Source organism: Dermacentor variabilis, chromosome 3 (assembly GCF_050947875.1).
Source record: "Dermacentor variabilis isolate Ectoservices chromosome 3, ASM5094787v1, whole genome shotgun sequence".
Classification (NCBI taxonomy): domain Eukaryota; kingdom Metazoa; phylum Arthropoda; class Arachnida; order Ixodida; family Ixodidae; genus Dermacentor; species Dermacentor variabilis.
Window position 1 is genome coordinate 101744401 of NC_134570.1, and position 24876 is coordinate 101769276.

At 44.3% G+C, this 24876-nt stretch overlaps 1 protein-coding gene across 1 annotated transcript; it reads right to left on the reverse strand.

Moving 5' to 3' along the window:
• Positions 1-7309: 7309 nt before the first annotated feature.
• LOC142574636 (uncharacterized) lies at positions 7310-19757 on the reverse strand. The gene is made up of 3 exons (XM_075683676.1): positions 19702-19757; positions 8331-8889; positions 7310-7356 (listed from the first exon to the last, which is right to left on the reverse strand). The coding sequence occupies exons 1-3, from the start codon at positions 19755-19757 to the stop codon at positions 7351-7353; spliced, it is 621 nt and encodes a 206-aa protein (XP_075539791.1). The 3' UTR covers positions 7310-7350.
• Between the last annotated feature and the right edge of the window lie 5119 nt (positions 19758-24876).

The following is a 24876-nucleotide window of genomic DNA, read 5'->3' on the forward strand; positions in this document are numbered from 1 at the left end:
GATTTCCTTTTCAAATACAGTATTTATTATGCTAAGCACAGAGATAGGCCGATAGCTTCCAGGGTCATTGACGTCGCCATTTTTATATATAGGAGAAACTCTTGCGATCTTTAAGATGTCAGGGTATGTGCCTCGGCTTATACAGTTATTAATTATTTTAGTGAGTTCTGGCACAAGAATATCCATATTGTCTTTCAATGCTTTTACGGTAATGCCATCGTGGCCAGTAGCTTTGTAGCTAGGCATGCCTGATATTATTGAGGTTATGGTATGCTCGTCCACTTGATCCAAGGAAAAACATGCATGGATGATGGGGCAATCGACATCGCTTTCCGTAACTGGAATACGCTCCGTTAGCTTTGGGCCAATGCTAGTAAAGTATACGCATTAAAAGTGTCGGCGCACTTGGCATCGACATGTTCAGGAGTTATCGGTTTCTTATTTGGTTCATCAATTACTGCTTTTATAATTTGCAACATTTCCCAATACCACATGGTATTGCCTTGTGCTTGTTTTATTAAGAATGCGTTGTATTCTTTTTTCCGCCTCCGGATAAGAGCTACTACGTGGTTACGAGATATTCAATAATTTTGCAAATAATAGGTGTTATCTCTCTGTTTTTTTATTTTTGGTAGCACCAGTCTTTTTCTTTTATTGCTGGAAGTATGGTGTTATTCATCCACGGGCACAAAAGTTCCTCGTATTTGTTTTGTTTATATGTGGTACACTGAGATATCATGTGGGCTAATGCATTTGCAAAGTTTGCGCATTCGATATGAGCGTCACTGCTAAATTCATCTTGAAAATCCTTTTCCCTAATTTTTTGCCGCAGTATTTTGTAATTAATCCTGCGATTTGCCAAGATGGTATTTTGCAATGGTATTGTTTGCGCTAGGTAATAACACAAATATAGGGCAGTGGTCAGTGAGACTCGTATCGTATACGCCAGAATGTATGTTATCAGTGTTACACAATACGTGGTCTATAGTTGTAGATGCACTTGGTGACAATCTTGTACTTGCTTGGATCGTATTCTTAAAGTTGTATGACTCCAGTAGGTGCGTGTATTCACAATTCGTGTATTTGCTGATATCAATATTAATGTCGCCAACAACAGTGATGGTACCATAGCTCTTACTGCTTAGGGTGGAAAGGATAGATACCAACGATTGATAAAAAACGGCCAGACTCGAGTTTGGTGACTTGTATATTGTACCAACAACTATGCGTTGCAATACGCTCCTTCATGCGTTGCAATTGGTTGCCTGGGTTACTGAGCGAGGCAATATCACCAGCAAATCGCAAGTTGCTAAGGTATTCTCCATTAACTTTTATCCCCAATTCTTCCCATTCCAGATTTCTGAATACCCCCTGTAAACACACTATGAATAGCATAGGAGAGATCGTATCTCCCTGCCTGACGCCCTCCATTATTTGGATTTTGTTGCTTTCTTTATGAAGGACTACTGTGGGCTGTGGAGCCACAATATATGTCTTTCAGTATTTTTACATACGGCTCGTCTACACCCTGATTCGTTAATGCTCCCATGACTGCTGAGGTTTCGACTGAATCAAACGCTTTCTCGTAATCAATGAAAACCATATAGATAAAGATTCGTTACATTCCGCGCATTTCTCTATCACATGAGTGATAGTGTGAATATGGTCTATTGTTGAGTAGCCTTTGCGGAATCCTGCCTGCTCCTTTGGTTGACAGAAGTTTAAGGTGTTCCTCATTCTATTTGCGATCACCTTAGTGAATACTTTATATAGCAACGGACAATAAGCTGATCGGTCAATAATTTTTCAAGTCTTTGGCGTCCCCTTTCTTATGAATCAAAATTATGTTAGTGTTCTTGCAGGATTCCGGTACGCTCGAGGTCATGAGTCATTGCGTATACAGGGTGGCCACTTTTTCTAGAACAATCTGCCCACCATCCTTGAACAAATGTGCTGTTACTGACCCTCCCAAGCTGCCTTCCTCCTTTGCATAGCGCCGAAGGCTTTCTTTACCTCTTCCGGCGTTACTTGTAGGATGTCAAATTCCTCTAAAGTATTCCCTCTTCTTTTATCTTCGTGGGTGCCACTGGTACTGTATAAATCTCTATAGAACTCCTCAGCCACTTGAACTATCTTACCCATATAAGCAATGCCATTGCCGGCTTTGTCTCATAACGCAAAACATCTGATTCCTGCCTATTTCTGGTTTCTTCTTTATTGTATTTATGCTTCCTCCGTTTCTGAGAGCGTACTCGATTCTATCCATATTACACTTCCTTGTGTCAGCTATCTTACGCTTGTTGATTAACTTCTAAAGTTCTGCCAGTTCTATTCTAGCTGTAGGATTAGAGATTTTCATACATTGGCGTTTCTCAATCAGATGTTTCGTGTCCTGCGATAGCTTGCCAGTATCCTGTTTAACGAAGTTACCACCGACCTCTACTGCACACTTTTTAATGGTGCCGATAAGATTGTCGTGCATTGCTTCTAGACTAAGGTCATCGTCCTAAGTTTAAGCCGAATACCTGTTCTGTAGCTTCATCCGAAATTTCTCTATTTTTCTTCTTACCGCTAACTCCTTGATCGGCTTCTTATGTGCCAGTTCCTTCCGTTCCCTCCTCAAGTCTAGGCTGATTCAAAATCTTACAATTCTATGGTCACTGCAGCGCACCTTGCCGAGCACGTCCACATCTTGTATGATGGTAGGGTTAGCGCAGAGTATGAGGTCTATTTAGTTTCAACTCTCGCCATTCGGGCTCCTCCACGTCCACTTTCACTTATCCCGCTTGCGGAAGAAGCTATTCATTATCCGCAAATTCTTCCGTTCTACAGGCTCTACTATTAAACTCTCCCCTGCTGTTCCTGCATCCTTTGCCGTATTCCCCCACTGACTTCTCTCCAGCCTGCTTCTTGCGTACTCTGGCAACGAGGTCGCCCATCAACATAGTGTAGTTTGTTTTGACTTTACCCATCGACGATTCCACATCTTCATAGAAGCTTCCGACTTCCTGGTCATCACGACTGGAGGTAGGCGCGTAGACCTGTATGACCTTCAATTTGTACCTCTTATTAAGTTAAACAACAAGACCTGCCACCCTCTCGTTAATGCTATAGAATTCATCTATGTTACCAGGTATACCCTTAATAATCAGGAATCCGACTCCTAGTTCTCGTTTCTTCGCTAAACCCCGGTAGCACAGGATGTGCCCGCTTTTTAGCACTGTATATGCTTCTTTTGTCCTCCTAACTTCACTCAGCCCTATTATATCCCATTTACTGCCCCCTAATTCCTCCAATAACACTGCTAGACTCGCCTCACTAGATAACGTTCTAGCGTAAAACGTTGCCAGGTTCAGATTGCAATGGCGGCCTGTTCGGACCCAGGGATTCTTAGCACCCTCTGCTGCGTCACAGGTCTGACCGCCACCGTGGTCAGTTGCTTCGCAGCCGCTGGGGTCTGAAGGCCGGGGTTTGATTGTTTTATTCATATAGGAGGTTGCGGCCAAGTACTGCACCAGGGTGGCTAATCCTGCTCTGGTGAGGATGTGCGTTACCGGTTCTCACCGGAATGTGGCCGCACTCCAGGGCTGTTGATGCAATTTTATCGACACACGGATTTCTTTAATCCGGTGAGAAATTGCGTGGCACCGGGATGCGAACCACGGTCCTCTTAGACGCGAGGCGGATGCTCTACCTCTACTCCATCGCTTGCAGCTGAGATTCAGCTGACAAAAAAACTTTAGCCTTAAAGCCAGCTCAATAGCGGTTCCAGTTCAGCCGTGTTCAGATGGAGGGCGTGAAAACGCGCTTGTACATCTCATAACCTCGGCCAGCAGGCGCTGATGCGTCATTTGATAATCACCACCATCCTGAAAAAAATTATTTTGACCCACGAGCCTGATTTAACTGCGTTCGTAATGGGATCTATTCATGTAAAACACCACGTTCCTTCCCAATATAACCAGTGTGCTCTCTCCACTCTGCAACTTGCTAACGTAGGACCGACTTGCCAATGAAAGCTAACCAATTGAGCTAACACGGCTCCATTTTCCCATCCACTTGTTTGGGTATTTATGTGTTACTACTAGAACTAACCTTGGGACTGTTAGCCAGCGCCATCACTCACAAACCTTTGTGGCGGATGTACAACACCCTTTCTGCCGCGGGTGTCACGAGTACGTGATCTTTCTGGGTGAAGGCATTAGTAAATAAACCCGCACGCACTAGCCGAAGGCATCAATGTTGCCGGATTTGAGACCCTTGTTATGTAAGGATGAGAAGAAAGGGAGTTAAACGAGGGGCCCTATGTTTATTAATCGTATCATTAGAAGGCAACAAAGACACCAAGGAGAACATAGAGGAAATCACTTCTGCTTTCTAATTGGATTCATGAAATCATAAATTAATTGCAATGGAAGTGGCTGAATAAGCTTGCCGCAGGTGGGGAACGATCCCAAGTCTTCGCATTACATGCGCGATGCTCTGACCAATTGCACTACTGTGGTGCCGCGTCCCCGCCCACATAATTTATTTATTTATTTATTTACTTAAAATACCATCATGTCCTTACGGCATTAAAAATGGGAGTGGTTACAGAGTGGTAGTGTAAAGAAAACAATTAACTGCAATCACTTGTGTTAATGCAATGATTTTCCTGATTAAACAATGTTAGCTATTGTTTCACGGAAAAGCTTTTTATCGCTGATGGCTATGATACTAGAGGGAATGTGATTCCATTCCTTCCATGTGCGGAGATGGAAGACTGAAAGAAAGACACGAATGAATTGCTACCTTACTGGGATGATCGACGCGGTTTGAAATGTACTGACGCCGCAGGATAAAATCGTCGTGAATAGAGGTCTGATAAAAAAAAATTATGATATAGTGAAAGACGGGCAATTTTGCGGCGGTTAGCAAGTGAAATAACTGCTGGGTTAGTTTTCATTAAGGTGTACTCGCAGCACGGTGATGAGTAGAAAGATTGAAACAGGTAAACATTTATTGTAGTAATTGATATGGCGTAATGAGATTATTGTGACTGGGATCGCAAATTGCACATGCATAAGCAAGTTTCTAGCTTAGTATACTCTTGTAAACCTGCAACGTTAAAGTAGTCGGTGCTTTGAAAAAGTTGCGCCGTAAATACCCTAGCATGCGATTAGCATTGTTAATGACGTACGGCATATGAATGGTCCAATTGAAGGTATTTGTAATGTGTATACCAAGATATTTATTTATGTGTTACTACTAGAACTAACCTAGGAAATGTCAGCCAGTGCCACCACTCACAAACCTTGATGGCGGATGTGGAACATCCTTTCTGCCGCAGGCATCACGAGTACGTGATGTTCCTGGGTGAAGGCAAGTGGTCAATAAACTGGCACATGCTCGTTCAAGGAATAAATGTTGCCGGATTAGAGGCCATCGTTATGTAAGAAGGAGGAGAAAGGTGGTTAACCGAAGGGTCCGGTGTTTATTAATCGTATCATGAGAAGCGTGTAATGCGAAGACGTGGGATCGTTCCCCACCTGCCGCAAGTTTTTTCTTCCACTTTCATTGCAAATAATTTATCACTTATTTAATTCATTTCATAAGTATAAGTATTTCCACTCTCGGACGACGCAACTCAGTCCACGTCCAAGTCATTCCCCAAGTTTCTTGCCAAAACCAACATGAAGAAATGTCGAACTGCCCCTTATCACACCTAATCCAACGGGCCCGCTGAACGCCCGATGACGCAGAAAGGTTACCTCAAGAAGATGCGGTAATGTAATTTAAAATGTAATGTAATTTTAAATGAACGTCGATTAGACGCATGCCTTACATATTCTGTAGCTTTCTATCTGTTCAAAGGCCGAGCAAGGAAGCAACCTTGAACAGGACGCTTCTGTTCTGGCTCCTCACTTCAGAGAGGAAGAAAGGCGCTTGCCAGCCACAGCAAGAGAAACGAGTAGATCCCGAATGCGAATCGTTGGAACGGCAGAAGATGTGCTTCACGGCAACCTGGATCGAGTTCGACCTCGATGGAGCCCGATGGCAGCACAACCGTCACAAGACAAACATCACGCGGCTTATGTTGTAACGCTACAGGATGAAGATCCTCCCTCGGTCAACCCGCACGAGGAAGCCCGTGCAGCGGTATTCGACTTAAGGAGGGAAAAGTGTTGCAAAGCAAAAGTGATAGCCGTGAAAAATAGAAATACCGTCCACCATGAAGACAGCGTGACGTCACCATACTAGCCATAGTTGCTGGATAACATATTTAATTAGGCTGCCAATAAGAAACGACGATACGTGTTCCCGTTCTTGCCTGAGCGCCATTGGGCCCGTGATCGCCCGGCTATATGCCCTAGGCGTGCGTCTGGAGCAACAGTTGTTGCAATTTTCTATGGATATATGCATCTCGAATTTTCCGTATACAGGAGTAAATTAAAAAGTATATAAAACAGGGCCCATATTCCTAAAGAAAAAACATTTAGGCTAGAATTCAGGGAAAGAGCAAATTCAGACAAATCCAGATGCAGTATATATAGTAAGCAAAGCAGCCGGACAATTGCCAATGTGAGATACAAAAGAAATTACATCTATTTGGGCACTGGTTACTACTTTACTACACTGAAGCATGAGAGAAACAACGCCAGTAAGTCCGAAATTGCCTTGAAGTTAGCCTGTCAAATGGGAGTTCTGTTAGGCAATACCAAGTGTACGGGTTTTTCTTGGCGCAACGGGTTGCGTGTTATTTAAAAAGACAGATTTAATCAGTGTTTTTCCACACCAAAACAAAGCGGGTTTTAGTTTTTTTCTCAAGTTGCCCTGAAAGAACGAATCGTGCCCAGCAGAAATCTTAAGTGGCCTGGGCCTGGAATCTTCATGGGGCGCGAAAGTGCAGCGCAAATTTAGATCATATCACTTCTTATAACCTTGCTTTTTAAATTCTAGGATACCTCTTTAATTTTTGAAGAAGCTTTGAAATACATGGCGGCCGCATTTCGATGGGGGAGAAATGCGAAAACGCCTGTGTGCTTAGATTTAGGTGTACGTTAAATAACCCAGGTGGTCTAAATTTTCGAAGTCCTCCACTAAGACATGGCTCTTAATCAAATCTAGGTTTCGGCAGGTAAATTCCCAGAGTTATATCTTTATGCTTTGAAATACCAGCAGCACAAATGTATCTCTACGTTCTTTGAACGTGACTACGCATTATTCGTCCACTATAGTTGATCCAAACTACACTACCTTGTATATCTGTATCTTGTTTCTTCTCCGAGATATACGTAAGGTGAGTAACACATGAAAGTGGTGTGCATAGAAATAAATATTTTTATTTCCTGAGGACTAGGAGGATGGACGTCATTTCTGAAAGAAAAAAGAAAATGAACTGTGAGAATCAAGAAGGCGCTGAGGTCCCTCCCACATTTCTCTGGAACTGTATTTTTCTATACAGGTAAGAAATTGAGAGGATGTTTGCGTATTTCAGTTTGAGAGTAAGTGTAGCTCTCAAGCAAAAAAGGTAAAGCGTTTACGAATATTAGTGACATTTTCGAGGCAGATGCATTTTGCTCCGGCTAGTCATTACTGCGAAGGGACCACTTTGCCACGCACTGCGAAATGTTCCTGCAACACGTCTAGTTAGCGTCACAGATCTCTTTCATGATGCTGACATGATTGCCAACGAAATTAAAGGGTGATGCCCATACAAAAGGAAAAAATAATGTCTGACAGCGTTGCCATTCGTACCTTTAACGAAAGCAGAAATCGCTTCTCGACTCGACGTACCACATTCAGGATCAACCGTGCTATAATTGTTTGTCCTTCAGAAGCGTAGTTGATATTCGAATTGTTTGATTTCATGTGCACTTCGTTTACTTATATTGAAGTAAATGCATTCTGGTACAATTGCATTTCCTAAAATAAGGATCTTCTAAATTTGCGCTCCGATTGGGTATCAGCGCTTTTCTTATGTCTGTGAAGCACTTCCTGAAAGTGTGGATGTGAAGAGTCACTAGCTAGGCACCCTTCATTGCATGTTTGACTGTTTGCAGAAGTGTTGTAAAGTAATAAGTCAGCCTTCACAATATGAATATGTTATTTTTTTCATACGGTGTGACGCTGTAGTGGCATTGTCAGCTACCACTGTATCTCTTTCTACGTACACTTCATTGCACTCTGCTCTAAAGCCGTCATCTTGTCCTAATAACAATCAGTATAGGCACACGAATTCCTCAATGTGTCCTTTTTGTGCATAAATTATCCGCAGCTCTCCCAAGTGCGAGAGTGGATTGTCAGCTGTGCTGTTTCCCTAAATATTGAAGTACCTAAAATCAACTTACACTTCTTGCGGAGGAGAGCACCATAATGGAATGGAGTGCCAAGACCGTAGCCGTAGTTGAGGCCGTAGCCGAGAAGACCATGACCGTAACCGTAGTGACCAGCACCGTAGCCGAGGGTGCCAACGCCATAGCCGTAGTAAGCTGGGGCAGCGTGGTAGGCAGCGAAGGCAGGGGCAGCATGGGCGACAGTGGCGACAGCTGGGGCATGGTGGACGGCGGTGGTAGCAAGAGCTGGGGCTGCGTGGACGGCAGTGACAGCTGGAGCGGCGTGGAAGGTGGCGACAGCTGGGGCTGCGTGGTAAGTGGCAACAGCTGGGGCGGCGATAGCGGTAGCCACTGGAGCGGCATGGGCGATGGTGGCGACTGGAGCGGCGGCGAATGTAGCGACTGGAGCAGCGTGGGCGACGGTGGCGACTGGGGCAGCGTGGGCAACTGTGGCCACAGCTGGCGCAGCAGCCAGGCCGAGGCCGTACCCGCCGTGCGCGACGCCAAAGCCAGCGTTGCCGACGAAACCAGCGAAGGCACTGGTGGCCAAAGCAAGGACGATGCAAGCGCGAATCTGGAAAGCAACGGCAGAGCAATATGAGCAGCAAGAGACCAATACGGAAAAACTTTGCGGCTACCGATAAGTAATGCCAGGATCTTTGCCGATTTTCGATAGTTTCCATTATTGAAAACTTTAAACTTCTTGCTGTCATTTGTGAAACCGCTACTGACAGCTTTCAATTGCCATGAAACCTGATACCGTGTCGCATACAATCAGAAGCGACGGAAGAAGCAGGAGTGCAAGTTACGTGTTGTTACGCCTTGTTACGGCGTCGCTCGACTGCAATTCCTTATATTCCCTACTCTAAGATAGTCCGGAGAGATGGCACCTTCTCTCATGTTAAAAGCTTGTCTCGCTTCAATTTCATATACGAAAGATGCTCCCTAAACCAAGCTGTACAATGTGTGCAAGGACTCTGAAGAAGGTAGCCCGGTGCGCCATCTTGCTTAGTATAAGTTATTTCCGCACATGATGGTGGCGAGCACTTCATAATGATATGCAATGTAGAGATAAATTTAAGGTGGTTATAGCCTTGCTATACTGAAAGAAATATGTCTTACCATGGTTGTTCCGAAGCTGCTGCTGAAAGAACCTCTTCTCCAGTGCAATGTTTTAGCCCGTTTTATACAAAGCATTGGGTGTGGCGAGATCTACTCATGAAGGCCGTAAAAGAAAGAGGGAACAATTTGTATGCGATATGAATGTGTCTACATGAGAAGTTCGAGCTAAGTAAAATTTGTGATGTCTCGCAGCCGATGTACACTGCAAAAAAAAATGTATAGGAACAAAAATTATACATGCTGCACTGCACCTCGTGACAGAGGCGCGGTGTTCAAGGACCGGTTAAGCTGTCCCAAAATCGCGTACAGCTTCTTAATACTGGTTCAATAAAACGTTCGCTTAGTCGCTTATCTCTTTTAACGTACGTATCGACAATGGTACTACCTGGAAGAATAATATAGCCGAAATAGGAGAATTAGAAGGAAAAATGTAACGTACCGGTTCCACTGACTGTTCTTGCATCACAGGAGACACGTGCACTTAAAATGCAAGGAATTAAGATTGTTATCTTGGCGTGCAGGAGGGAACTACGTAGTGGAGAGTTCTTTTTAGGTACACTGAATAATCGGAATGGGAGGGCTACAATTTGTGTCCATGGAAGAATTTCCTAACCTTAGATGAAATTACTTGTGTTAATGTAAATATGTATAATTTGTATGCGTAAATTCTTATGTTTTTGTTATACATGCCTAAACCTCTTTCTAGGCTGGTGCATTTATCGCTCTTTATTGCAGAAGAGGCAATGGACGACATTTGGTTTCTGATTTTTATGGTTTACTAGGCTTCATGCAAGCTGCGGTATTACGCGAAATTATCGGAGGCTTATAATGTACTAAAAAAGGAGCGCTCTCATGTGCTCGCAAAACGCTGCCGTGGTAAAACATTATTTTTGTCAAGTAGGCGAAAATTACCGAACCTCGAGCAATATTAATGAAAAACAAAGCACCTACCTAATTGTTTGCATCTGTGTCTACGCCTTTGTCAGGAACAACAAACAAAAGTCCAACATCGCGCTACACAGGAGCAAGGGCAGTGCTGAACACAGAAAAGTGCATGTCACTTTATATATCTATCAGTTGTCATACTGCACTTTTAGAAAACCACAGATAAGAAAACAAGTATAAGGCACACTACTCATAAATTAACATTGAGGACAGCTCGTTTTTTGTGACCTTATCCCACGTTTCCCTACTCGATGTGTTAATTATGGCCATGAGCAATAGAGTCAGGTTAAGGCCGTCATGTCCACAGCGATAGGTTTGTGAGATGTGTAATATCGTCGATGAGGTCTCTGATGTTGACCATTGGCGCTGGTAGTACGCCAGACACAGTTCAATATCAGTTTGTGACAAAGAATACAGCTGTGTTTTATAAATGCACCAGAAGGACATAAATTGTAACACGATTTAGCGTAATGGCATAACCACAAAGAAAAGACACCCGTAACACTTCACAGGCATTACTAATAGCTTTACCGATAGTCATTGGTCCACGCAATACTCTTTCCAATGTGCCGACGGATGAGTCATAAACGACATGGTACGCAGGGCGCTTGTCATTATCATGTTGGAGGTAAGCGCCAAAACACCCACCATCATGTCCTCATGCAGCATTGTTTTTTGCGGTTCCTTGCGTTTGGTACTTTTTAACTGCAACTGTTGCACTACCCGTTGGCGTTAAGGCAACATAAGAGAAAAGCACTCTCAAGTACGCAGATTTGAACCTCTCTGCGTTCATTTGCTCTACTCGCCGCAGTATCGCAGTGTTTATGACGTTGCACTGATGATCGCGAGCCGGCATGTTCAATCCTTGCCCTTGCGGCCCGGGTCTGATGAGAGCCGAATGAATAAAATAGTCGTGTACGATACTTTGGATGCTCGTTTGAGAATGTCAGTTGCTCAAAATGAGTCCACCCCTCTATGGCGTGCCTCTAATCGAATTGTATTTTTGGTGCGTGAATCTCAAACTATCTTTTCTACGTTCCGCTATTTAACTTTTTCATTTACCTCTTACTTCCTTCATTCATTGTTTCTTACTTTGCTAAACGTTTGTAGCGAATTTTGTATTATCAAATTTGCAGATATGGATTCAGTATTATATAACAAGAACTCAAAGCCCAGCTACAATTATTTCCAAGATCCATGTTAGTCAACGAACATGTTCAAACAAGAAATATGGCCTATCATGTTTTAAAGCAATGCACTATGAAACAGCAATGCTGAATACAGACGGCAACAGTCTCCTGAATTCTCGCTTTTGTAGTTCTCTTTTGCTTTCGAGCCTGCTACTTCGTAATTATGGCACATTGTATGTTAGAACGTAGGTCCTCGCTAGCACCTAAATTTTGCCCCTGTTATTTTTCACAGAAACATTCAAACATATTGACATTTCTTCATGATCCGCCTGAAACTGTGCATTCTCTGACTCTACTTTCCAGAAATAAATCTTGTGTATATGAGTGTTATTCAATATAACTTCTGTCATGCAAGGGCACAGGGATGCGGAAAATTTAATATGGACATTTGGTTAAAACGAATGTAACTTTTAAGCCGATATGCGGGTTCTTGTAATAACATTTCTTTAAGTGCTACTGCTGTCTACTGCTGTCGATATCTTGGCTCGTCCACTGTTTAAATGCAGTTTGCAACAGTGCAGCGCCTATATTTTGTAATGAGTGCGAACTCTTTACAGAGACCACTATGTTATATTACGCGTGAAAGCTGGCCGGCAGTCAGACATGCACCTAGTTAGATTGATAGACAAGTAACAAGGTCGGTGAGATGATTAGTAGGTCCGCGGGGAGACAAGTGCGCAGTGACTGCTGAGCCGTTGTTCTTCGGTCTTTCGGTAGATCGGCGGGTCGGTTGGCTGGCTCCCCATGGTAACCGCAGGTTCAAAGCATATCAACAAGTATAGAGCTCAGTTCCGAACAGTTTGGCATTTCTTTCACTTTCTACTTTGTGACGTGCTCAGCTCTTGTTGTTGCTATTCATGAAACACAGTCTCGAAAAAAAAACTAAAATAAATCAAATCTCGTTGAAATGTTTTATTTCGCACATGCGAACTGTCAATTGAAGGGCAGCTTCTTGTGTGTTGAATAAGTTTTGCGTTGCCTGTCTTCTCTTTACGAGATGATGTTAGCTTGCGGAGCGGTCCTCTATTTGAGAAATGCGTGCATAGCTGTTTTACCCGATGCTCAATAAAAGGTTTTGTTGAGAATATATATATGAGCAATAATAATTTATATTGCTGTTAAGACAAACCTATCCCGCACAAAATCAAACTAATTGCTGTCATTCTTGACGGCCTGGGTCCCAACACGTTGCCCGTTTACTACTTAGACATGTCTAATTCCGCATTCAAACAATGCACGAAAAAGTACGAAAGTGCGCAAAAATTAGGCAGTACCACTTAACGCATGCTCCCTCTCTCAGCCATGGCAGCAAACAAGCATTATTCACTTGAGACCATTTGATTCTGTCAGAAGACATGCAGGCTTTATGTTGATTTCTTCTCTATATAAAAATAAGCTCGCACAGCATAAACATGATCGCCGAGGATGCACATTATCAGTCAACTACTGTAAGCCCTAGTCTGGTTATTAAAGTGAATTGGGCGTGGAAAGCGTGTCGTTTCTGTAGTAAAACTCTAGCTAGGTATTGCATAGCCATAATTGGAGAAAATGAAAAAAAATGCATCGCATAACACAAAAAGCTCGCCAGTGCCTGTATTTTATCTGAAAGCGAACAAAGATTTACAAGTGAAAAATGTTCGCTTTGAGTTCAATGATCTCACGTTGTGTAAAAAAGTTGAATTAGTACGTGGTTTCGTTTTTCTTTCTTATTTTGCAGCTGCTTTAAGATGCACATGGCAGTGGAATGGAGTGAAGGCTCATATTGAGCAAGAAAGGGCAGCCCAAGAGAAGGATGAAACATTCGTGAGCGCTTTATATTTTCATAACAAACCAATAGATAGTTCCCTGAGTTTAGGTTTCTGACTAATGTACAACGTGTTTTGCATAAAAGCGAAAGATTGACGTTATCTGTTGTCTCGTCACTGCCCCAGTAGTCGAATAAACGGTACCCCCATGAACACTGTGAAAGAGAGCACAGGAACTTGCAGCCAAGCGGCCACAATGGCACAGTGTCTGTGCCAAGTGTAATATTGCTCCTCAAGAAAAAACGCATAGTGGCGAGTCGGGTATGCATTCACATGTACAATTCAAATTGGCACATCACAGATGATCGTCCATTCCTTCTCACATTGCTCACCATTGTACATGCTTTATGAAGCGCTGTTTGTGTGGAGTAAACCAACCTGGCAACTTAATGCCATGGTAATTCAGTACAGTGAAAGCAAATTTGCCTTTTTCTTAGGTTATGTAATGCTCCCACGTATGAGTTAGTTTAGTATCAGCTGGTTTGTTGACCACTTGTTCGCTGTTAGGCGAGAACTATAAGTTGTCACGAGGCTCTGCTGTATTCCTGCAGGCACGCTAGAACAACTTGGGTATGCACAAACATCTCTTTCTACCACTCTGAAAAGAAGGTGGCGCACATTTGCTGCCCAAGTATGCTTATGCATGTGCATAACCGCCTAGTATTCAGAAAAGCTTATGAATTGCAAAGGTTGGTGCTCAGCTTTGCTGGTTTGATATTTTACATTTACTGTGAATGGCCACATCGATGTATCATATTATTATGTATTATATTATGTTGTGTACTATATTATATTATACAGATGCCTCATTTCAGACCACACTCATACTAAGCACTCTAAAATTAGTGGCCGCGCTCTGAGGGATTGGCCCTTCGCTGAGCACAAACTCCGAAGTAACAACGATGAGAGTTTTATCTAGAATTGTTACAGTGCAACCTTTTTCCTCAGGCGTCGTCTATCCTGCCGAACCAGTTGCGGGAAATGTTCGTTCCGTCAAAATGAAAACAATATCAACATATTCGGTTATCTCCGTGCTATATATATGTTTCCTTATCACTCTTAAGTGTGTGCATTCAGGCTGCCCGTTTCTCAGCGATGGAATGTAGCAGTGCCCTAAGGCATTTTCATCTGCTTTTTCTATCGCGTTCAACCGCTATAGGTCAACACCGCTAAGCGCGATTTGTTCCACTTGCAATGGCGCTCTATTTTCACAATCATTTCTTTTGACTCGAGCAGATATGACGATCCCATTGCGCCGCTACAAGGAAGTGACGAGATGGGCTGGCAATTTCTGATCGCGCATATGGTTGGAGGCCGAGAGAAATTCTCATATGGGATAAATTAATGACCAGTTTGAATAAAATTGGTGACACGCTCAGAATAAGAACAAATTACAACCTCAAAATGCAGCGCACGTGCAGCTCACCTCCGTAACAAAGGCCATCCAGCTGGATTACCTGGATAGTTTAATGAACTTGCTCTTCTAATTTAAACGATAGTGTATTTGAAGAGCTTTACCTTTACCTTTACCCCAGCATTGTTATCAGCGACAGCCATAATATTTACTAAGACGTTCATGTTTTGCCTTAAAACAAGCCAAACGGAAGTTCTGTACGAGAAAAAAATGCCGTTTTCAATCAGCGAACAGGTTTAGATCACGGAAGAGAATCGTGCACGAATCTGATTTATTTTTGCATCTGTGCAAATTTTGTAAACATCGGTAGGGTACGTATAACATTGTATTCTCAGGTTGTCCCCGATTTTATTGGTTCGAGAAATTTTGTGCACTAACTTTTTAATAATGTTTAATATTCTCCATGAGAATTGACGAAAAGCAATTGTAGAAAAAAACGTGAGCAATTACATATACAGACAATAAGTACCTTAAGGGGTCCGAAGATCCAGCCGACTCTTGTTCTCAGCAAACATCAGCAAATAGTTTATCTTTACATAGCGCCACCGCACACGCGCAGCTGTGTCCCATTTACAATGCCATGAACATTCAACGGCGAATCAGAAAGTTTTCGCCAATATCTTTTTTTTTTGCCAAACATACAGCTGCAAATGCGAGGTCAACATATCCATTCCCAGCGCTGGAACATTCTTGGACAGGCACGACCTCATCTGCCGGTACATCTACGACGTGGCGCTGCCGTCAGTTGTTGAAAATTGTGGTTGTGCTTCACATGTCCATGCGCACGAGCAACAAAGTCTGATTCGTTTTCTATGGAGCGAGGGAGGAACGTCCACTGAAATCGACAAGGAAATGTAGATTACGTATGGAGAAATGTGTCTGGCTTTGAGATATTTGAGGCGTTGTTGTGGCGAGTTCGCGAAGTGCAATGAAGACTCGCCTGACAGTGACAGTGGTATCACTGCCAGCCGGACAAGTTATACCACAGGAGCATCTAAAGTTTCGTGCTGCGATAGGACAAACCTCTGAAGCGATGTGGGGACTATTTGGAAAAAAAAATGAAAGGTAAGTAGAATAGTACGTACATTTGTAACTGCCTGTATGTACCTTATTTTGGCTAATAAAAATAGAGGCAAGGACTTCCTGATTCACGCTGGTACTATACAATTTAAATGAATAACTATGTGAAGTAGGAAATACGAGAGAGGCAGCATTACAGCCAGAAATTAACTCTAAACTGGACATGCGAACATACGTCACCAAATAACGTTGACGAGATGAGGAAATTCAAGTTTTCAAGAGGCAGTAACGAATTCAATCAAAGTAAGAGCAAATGCGCGAGGCAGAAAGTCAGGATCTTTCCATATCTAGAGGAAATTTTACGACGCGAGCTGATCTTATATTCACATGGACCAGTGTTAACAGGTTCCATTTGGGCAACTTGCGCAATGCTTGCTTGCGACAGGTTGCTGAATTTGTAGTTGCCGCTTAGAACAGTCTATATTAGCTTCAATCTACATCTACATTAACCCCTGTAAGCCGGACTCTGACGCACGAAAATCGGTCACGTGTACGTCTAGATTTTTTCAGGACCACTGAACAATGCCATGATTCAAGTGGCCGTCGATCCACATTAGATGTGGATCCAAGCAGGTCCAGTTTCACAGTCGCAGGTTACTCAACGATTCCATCGTTGCGAAAGAATGCTACGCACAATAGTTTAACAGCTCCCGAGTGTGAAGTTTCGGTCCTTAGTTTTTTATGACAGCAATTATATGTCACTCCAGTCGAATTTGTACCGTCGCCGTCGCAACCTCCTTCGCCCTGATCTTCTGTGTAATGTGCAAGGGCGATAAGTCCATCGCTGCACACGCTACGCTGTGCGAGCAAGTGAAAGCACGCGAGGGGAGCCGCCGATCGCAGCTCAATCTCGCCCACGCTAAAGGGAGGAGTGAAAGGGAGGAAGCCCGCCATCTTCCGTAGCGCGGGAGGCACCCAACGATGCAGTCCGCAGGAGCAAGGGTAGGGGGAGGGGGCCGGCGTCCTACTCCGGCGGCAACTGCGTATGTGAGAGCTGCACGTGGTCGCGCGGCTGTAGCTCGAGAGCGATCTGCGTTGAGGGCAGAATCTAGCTGTGTCGACGGCTCGTGGCATTTTGCGTGGTTTGTTTTCGGCGCTGAGTTAGCGTTGAAGCCGATGCACAGCACGAAGGTCACTTCGCTCGCTGCAGCTACCGCGCTTGCTCACACCAGCATTTCGACAGTGAGTAGCCGTGGTCACACAGTGGGATGTGCTCATGTTTGCTGGGCACGGTGTCACCATGTTTGTTAATTTAGTTAGCAACGAATGCTTACAAGTTAATAAGGCGTATAAAAAGGCTATCCTCATTCGCATGGTTGTCTGCTAATTTGCTGTCGCAATCGATGCTTTGCCTTCCTGGCGAAACTGCGACTTTTTAAAATAGATTTTTGAAGCGAAATCGACAAACAGCTCATCGAACTAAAATTCCAGAGTTCCACACCTGTAGCAGCGAAATGGCACATAAATTCCCATTGCCTACGACACCCGTCACGAGCTCGCCTCGATGGAGTTCCCATTGCCTCTGACACCACGGCGCCAGCGCGGTTCAGCAGAGGGGGAGGGGTATTCTGCAAGAGTCCACGTAGTGGACTATCCATTTCGGCCACGGCTGACTGGATGCGGCTGTGCGAGACAGGAGGAGACGCGCGGCCCTAGCCAATCAGCAGCAGCCGAAATGGACAGTCCACTAAGTGGACTCTTACAGAATACACCACCAGATGACAAGGGGCGAGAGGGAACGCTTGTTGCTTCTGTAGCGCGCCAGGTGTTAAGTCAGGGGAGACGGCATCGCCGCGACGCCAAATCATTTTCCTTATCACTCTTCAAATCATGTGGTATTCGCGCGTTCTTCGTACGCGCTACCTCTCACCTGGATAATAAATAAAGGCTATTTCAGAGCGTGTCAGGTGCCTCGGCGCACTCGTTTCAAAACACGGAATTGCGCTCCGCGGCATTCAATCGGACAATAATGTTTTCGCATTCACAACACAAAAGAAGTGCGTAGATGTCCTCTGGATTTTTGTGTGCATGTATCCGTGTGGTCGCTGTAGTTTTCAGTGTAGTATTTACGCTGTGCATTGCCCTATCTGAAGAAATTTATTTTGAAAATTGTTTTATTGGCGGGGCATCCCCCTATGACATACAAATTACCTCAAGTAGCTGTCCTGCGTTTGCTTTGCATCTTTCTTTAGTTTTTATTTTGCCTTTCTTTAGTTTCTTTCTTATATCATTTACCGTGGTTTTTCCGTTCATTCATTCTTTCTGTGATCCTTTCTTTCGTTACTTATTCATCTTTTCTTTCGTTTATTCATTAATATTCAGCCATTGCATCTTTGCTTGATCACGGGGATGTGAGCCCTCCCTAATGATTATATTTTTGCAGAACTAATTTTTGCCTCACTGGACCAGTGGCCACTTTTTTCGAGTATGAGGCATTTCATAGAGCCACTTAAGGTTTTTGCCACAATAAATACGCAGGAAACGTCTCAGCATTCCAGTAGTTCCCAATGGCGCCAGTACTGCGGCATGCCGCGGATGGGTAAGCATGCCGGTTCGCAGCTACCACTGAGACATGAAAAAGTGGTGGAGCAGCGAAATACCTCCGAGTTGGAGGTCACGTGGATACCCACCCCCAGAAAAGTTCACCACGCCGAGACCTCATAGTCTCGACGCACTTTCCATACCATCCGTGTTTTAACGCGACCGCGTGAAGGGCCCTGTGTCGCAGAAAATCCGGTGTCGGCTTCGGCGCCCGGGCCCTGCGTGACCGTAAGCGAAAATTACCATATATCATCATGTATATACATATGCCACGCTTTGCTATATTACATACGGCATATGCGAGTTATATTGCCACACCACTCTGTCACTAAAGTTGTTCATACATTGTCTTACATTGATCACAAAGTTATTCCTCGATATCTTGACAATGATAGCCCACAAACAAATTACATGAAACGAAACACCTAGAGTGGAAGCCTCTTATGCTAAATCTTCTGAGACAGACGTATTGAAAGTGCGAAACAAAAGAGAAAACTGAAAAGAATGTGCTTTTTCTGGGGCGGCTGCGCACGATCCATGGGATCGGTAAACGCAAGAGGCAGCGTCTCTACCAGAAAGATCGCCTTCTTGCCAGCGCTTCCGGGTAAACATTGCGGTTACATAAGCTGTTGTTGCCAGGACGCTGGAGAAGCATTCAGGGATATTTGTATGGTATCGCGTTCTACTCTTAAAGGCGAAGCTTAAGCGTCCTCAAACTTATGATCGAGATTGTCAATACGCGCTAGTACTTCTTACAACCTTGGTCAGGTGGCGCTGATGCAAAGTTTGAGAAGCACCACCATTGTCGACAAAATTCTTTTGACTCAAGAACGTGAGGGAACTGCGCTGGTACTGGAGTTCATTCACGTAAAAGACAAAGTTCCTTCTCTGTATGACCAGTCTGCTCGCCAAGCTCAGATAAAGCTGACAGAAAATTTTAACCTAAAACCAAGCTCAACAGCGATTCCCGCTCAGCCGTGTTTCGATGGAGGTCGTGAAAACCCGCTTTTACATCTCATAAACTCGGCCAGCTGGCCGCTGATGCGTCTATTGATAATCACCACCATCCTCAACATAATTACTTTGACCCACGAACGTGATTTAACTGCGTTCGTAGTGGGTTCTATTCTCGTAAAACAACAAGTTCCTTCCCAATGTAACCCGTCTGTTCCCTCCGCTCTGCGTCTACTAGCGTAAGATGTACTAGCTAATGAAACCTAACCAATTGAGCTACCGCGGCGGCATCTTCCCATCCACTTTTGTGGTTATGTGTTACTGCTAGAACTAACCTTGGGGTGTGAGCCAGCGCCAGCAATCGAAAACCTTTGTGGCGGATGTAGAACATCCTTTCTGCTGCAGGCGTCACAAGTACGTGATCTTTCTGGGTGAAGGCACTGGTAAATAAACCCGCACGGGCTAGCTGAAGGCTTCAGTGTTGCCGGTTGACGTAAGGCATCAGTGTTGACGTAAGAACGAGAAGAAAGGGGGTTAACCGAGGGGCCATATGTTTATTGCTGGTATCATGAGAAGCCAAGAAACACACTAAGGACAAGAGAGGGGAAATTACTCGTGCTTGCTAATTGAATTAAAGAAATGATAAATAAATTGCAACGAAGTGGACGAAAAAACAACTTGCCGCAGGTGGCGAACGATCCCACATCTTCGCATTACATGTGCCATGCTCGGACCAATTGAGCTACCCCGGCACCGTGTTCCCGTCCATTTTCTCTATTTATTTACATCTTTATTTATTTTAAATACCATCATGTCCTTATGGCATAAAAAGGGGGAGTGGTTACAGAGTACTAGTGTAAAGCAAACAAACAACTGCAGTCACTTCTGTTAATACAATGATTCTCCTTATTATACAATGGTAGCTATTGTTTCGCGAAAAAGTTTATTGGTGATGGATACAACACTTGAGGGAAGGTGGTTCCATTCCTGTCATGTACGGGGGATGAAAGACTGAAAGAAAGACTTAGTATGACACGGATCACTTCCTACCTTACTGTGATAATCGACGCGGTTTGAAATGTACTGAGACCGCAGGATGAAATCGTCGTGAAGGGTAGTGCATTTATAAAAAAAATTATGAAATAGTGAAGTACGGGACATTTGTGGCGGTCAGCGAGTGGAATAAATACTAGGATAGTTTTTATTAGGGTAATACTCGCAGCACAGTCATAATTCGAAAATTGAAACCGGTAGAGTTATTTTGTAGTAGTTGACGTGACGTAATGAGATTAATGTGACTGGGATCACAAATTGCAGATGCATATGCAAGTTTCGAGCGTATTAGAGTCTTGTAAAGCTCCAATGTTAATGTAGTCGATAATACTTGGTGCTGGGCTAGTTGGTGATGCATTCTTTAAAACTGATGGTAGCGCGAAGAAGGACGGACACACGATGAAAAGACGACACGACGTTAAGGAAACGACGAGGAAAAACATTTCCTCGTCGTGGTGTCCTCTTTTCACCGTGTGTGCGTCCTTTTTAGCGCTACCATCAGTTTTAAAGAATTAATGTAGTCGGTGCTTTAAAAAAGATGCGCCGAAAATGCCCGAGCATGCCATTACCATTGTTAATGACGTACTGTATATGAATTGTCCAATTTAAAATATTTGTAATGTGTATGCCAAGGTAGTTATGTCCTCCTGCTAGAACTAACCTAGGGAATGTTAGCCAGTGACACCACTCACACACCTTGGTGGCGGATGCAGAACGTCCTTTCTGCTGCAAGCGTCAAGAGTACGTGATCTTTCTAGGTGAAGGCAACGGGTCAATAAACCCGCACATGCTGGCTGAAGGCATAAATGTTGCCGGATTCCAGACCCTCGTTCTGTGAGAACGAGGAGAAAGGGAGTTAACCGAAGGGTCCGGTGTTTAATAATCGTATCATGAGTAGCGCGTAATGCGAAGACGTGGGATCGTTCCCCACCTGTGGCAAGTTTTTTCTTCCAATTTCATTCCAATTAATTTATCATTTCTTTAATTCATTTAGTAAGTATAATTAGTTCCACTCCCGTACGACGCGACTCAGTCCATGTCCGATTCATTCCCCGAGTTTCTTGGGAAAACAACATGAATAATTTTCGAACTAGCCCTTATTAACCCCACTCCAACGGCCCCGCTGAACGGGCCATGCGGACGGAGAAAGATTACCTGAAGAATAAGGTTCGGTAAGTTAATCTGCATGAGCGGTTGGCGAACGTGCGTTTTAGCCACCCAAGAAAACAAAAGGTCACTGTTTCAGCGTCTGTTGGGATATAAGATCCGGCCTCGATTAGACGCATGCCTTACAGATTCTGTAACTTTCTATCTGTTCAAAGGCCGACCAAGGAAGCAACCTTGAACAGGACCCTTCTGTTCTGGCTCCTCACTTCAGAGAGGGAGAAAGGCGCTTGCCAGCCACAGCAAGAGAAACGAGTAGATCCCGAATGCGAATCGTTGGAACGGCAGAAGATGTGCTTCACGGCAACCTGGATCGAGTTCGGCCTCGATGGAGCCCCATGGCAGCACAACCGACACAAGACTAAGATCACGCGGCTTATGTTGTAATGCTACAGGATGAAGATCCTCCCTCGGTCAACCCGCATCAGGAAGCCCGTGCAGCGGTACTCGACTTAAGGAGCGAAAAGTGTTGCAAAGCAAAAGTGATAGCCGTGAAAAATAGGAATACCGTCTACCATGAAGACAGCGTGACGTCACCATACTTGCCATAGTTGCTGGATAACATATTTAATTAGGCTGCCACTAAATAAACGACGATAGGTGTTCCCGCTCTTGCCTTAGCGCCATTGTGCCCGTGGTCGCCCCACCACATGCCCTAGGCGTGCGTCTGGGGCAACAGTTGTTGCAATTTTCTATGCATATAAGCACCTCAAATTCTCCGTATACAGGAGTAAATTAAAAAGTACATAGAACAGGGCCCATATTCCCAAAAAAGCTTTGAGGCTAGAATTCAGGGGAAGAGCAATTTCAGACAAATGCAGAGGCAGTATATATTGTACGCAAAGCAGCGGGACAATTGCCAATATCAGATACAAAAAAATATACTTCTATTTGGGCACTGGTTACTACTTTACTACACTGACGCATGAGGGAAACAATGTCAGTAAGTCCGAAATTGCCTTGAAGTTAGCCTCTCAAATGGGAGTTCAGTTAAGCGATACCAAGTGTCTGGGTTTTTCTTGGCGCACAGGTTGCGTATTTTTTAAACAGACAGATTTAGTCAGTGCTTTTCTACACCAAAACAAAGCGGGTTTTTGTGTCTTCTCAAGTTACCCTGAAGGAACGAATCGTGCCCAGCCGAAATCTTAAGTGGCCTGGGCGCGGAATCCTCATGGGGTTCGAAAGTTCAGCGCAGATTTCGATCATGTCACTTCTTATAACCTCGCTTTTTAAATACTAGGATTACTCTTTAATTTTTCAAGAAGCTTTGAAATACACGGCGGCCGCATTTCGATGAGGGAGAAATGCCAAAACGCCCGTGTACTTAGATTTAGGCGCGCCTTAAATAACCCAGGTGGTCTAAATTTCCGAAGTCCTCCACTGCGGCATGCCTCTTCATCAAATCGCGGTTTTGGCAGGTAAATCCCAATAATAACATTTTTAGGCTTTGAAGTACAGGTTAGGTTAGGTTAGGTTAGGTTAGGTTAGGTTAGGTTAGGTTAGGTTAGGTTAGGTTAGGTTTAAAACTTTATACAGCAGCACAAATGTATCTCTACGTTCTATGAACGTGACTACGCCTTATTGGTCCGCTATGGTTGATATAAACTACACTACCTTGTATATCTGTATGTTGTTTTTGCACAGATATACGTAAGGTCAGTAACACATGGAACTGGTGTGCGTAGAAATAAATATTTTTATTTCCTGAGGACTAGGAGGATGGACGTCATTTCTGAAAGAAAAAGGAAAATGAACTGTGAGAATCAAGGAGGCGCTGAGGCCCCTCCCACACTTCTCTGGAACTGTGTTCTCCTACACAGGCAAAAAATTGAGAGGATGTTTGCGTATTTCAGTTTGTGAGTAAGCGTCGCTCTCATGTGAAAAGGTAGAGCGTTTACGAATATTAGTGACATTTTTGAGGCAGATGCATTTTGTTCCGGCTAGTCATTACGGCGACGGGACCACCTTGCCACGCACTGCAAAATGTTCGTGCAACACGTCTAGTGAGTGCAATAGAACTCTTTCATGATGCTGACATGATTGGCAACGAAATTAAGGGGTGATACTCATACAAAAGGAAAACTATAATTGTTCTTGCTTCAGAAGCGTAGTTGATATTCGAATGGCTTGATTTCATGCGGACTTCGTTTAATTATATTGAAGTAAATGGATCCTGCAGCAATTGCATTTCCTAAAATAAAGCTCGTCTCAATTTGCGCTCTGATTGGGTATCAGCGCTTTTCTTATGTCTGTGAAGCACTTCGTGGAAGTGTAGATGTGAAGAGTCACTGGCTGGCGCCCTTCATTGCGTGTTTGAATGTTTGCAGAAGTGTTGGAAAGTAATAAATCAGCCTTCACACTATAAATATATTTTTTTTTCATAGGGTGTGAAACTGTAGTGGCATTGACAGCTACCACTATATCTCTTTCTGTGTACACTTCATTGCACTCTGCTCTAAAGCAGTCATCTTGTCGTAATCACAATCACTATAGGCGCACGTATTTCTCAATGTGTCCTTTTTGCGGCATAAATTCTCGCCAGCTCTCCCAAGTGCGAGAGCGGATTGCCAGCTGTGCTGTTTCCCTAACCATTGAAGTATTTAAAATCAACTTACACTTCTTGCGGAGAAGAGCACCGTAATGGAATGGAGTGCCAAGACCGTAGCCGTAGTTGAGGCCGTAGCCGAGAAGACCATGGCCGTAACCGTAGTGACCAGCACCGTAGCCGAGGGTGCCAACGCCATAGCCGTAGTAAGCTGGGGCAGCATGGTAGGCAGCGAAGGCAGGGGCAGCATGGGCGACAGTGGCGACAGCTGGGGCGTGGTGGACGGCGGTGGTAGCAAGAGCTGGGGCTGCGTGGATGGCAGTGACAGCTGGAGCGGCGTGGAAGGTGGCGACAGCTGGGGCTGCGTGGTAAGTGGCAACAGCTGGGGCGGCGATAGCGGTAGCCACTGGAGAGGCGGCGTAGGTGGCGACTGGAGTGGCGGCGAATTGTAGCAACTGGAGCAGCGTGGGCGACGGTGGCGACTGGGGCAGCGTGGGCAACTGTGGCCACTGCTGGCGCAGCAGCCAGGCCGAGGCCGTACCCGCCGTGCGCGACACCAAAGCCAGCGTGGCCGACGAAACCAGCGAAGGCGCTGGTGGCCAATGCAAGGACGATGCAAGCGCGAATCTGGAAAGCAACGGCAGAGCAATATGAGCAGCGAGAGACCAATACGGAAAAAGTTTGCACCTACCCATAACTAATAGGAGGATATTTTCAGATTTTCGATAGCTACCATTATTGAGAATCC

Excerpts from the sequence above, each read along its gene's own strand:
- LOC142574636 (XM_075683676.1), bottom strand. The coding sequence starts at position 19,757 with ATGTTCTACATCCGCCACAAAGGTTTTCGATTGCTGGCGCTGGCTCAC. Across the intron at positions 8,890-19,701 it reads GCGCTGGCTCACACCCCAAG|ATTCGCGCTTGCATCGTCCT; the intron begins GTTAGTTCTAGC and ends GTTGCTTTCCAG.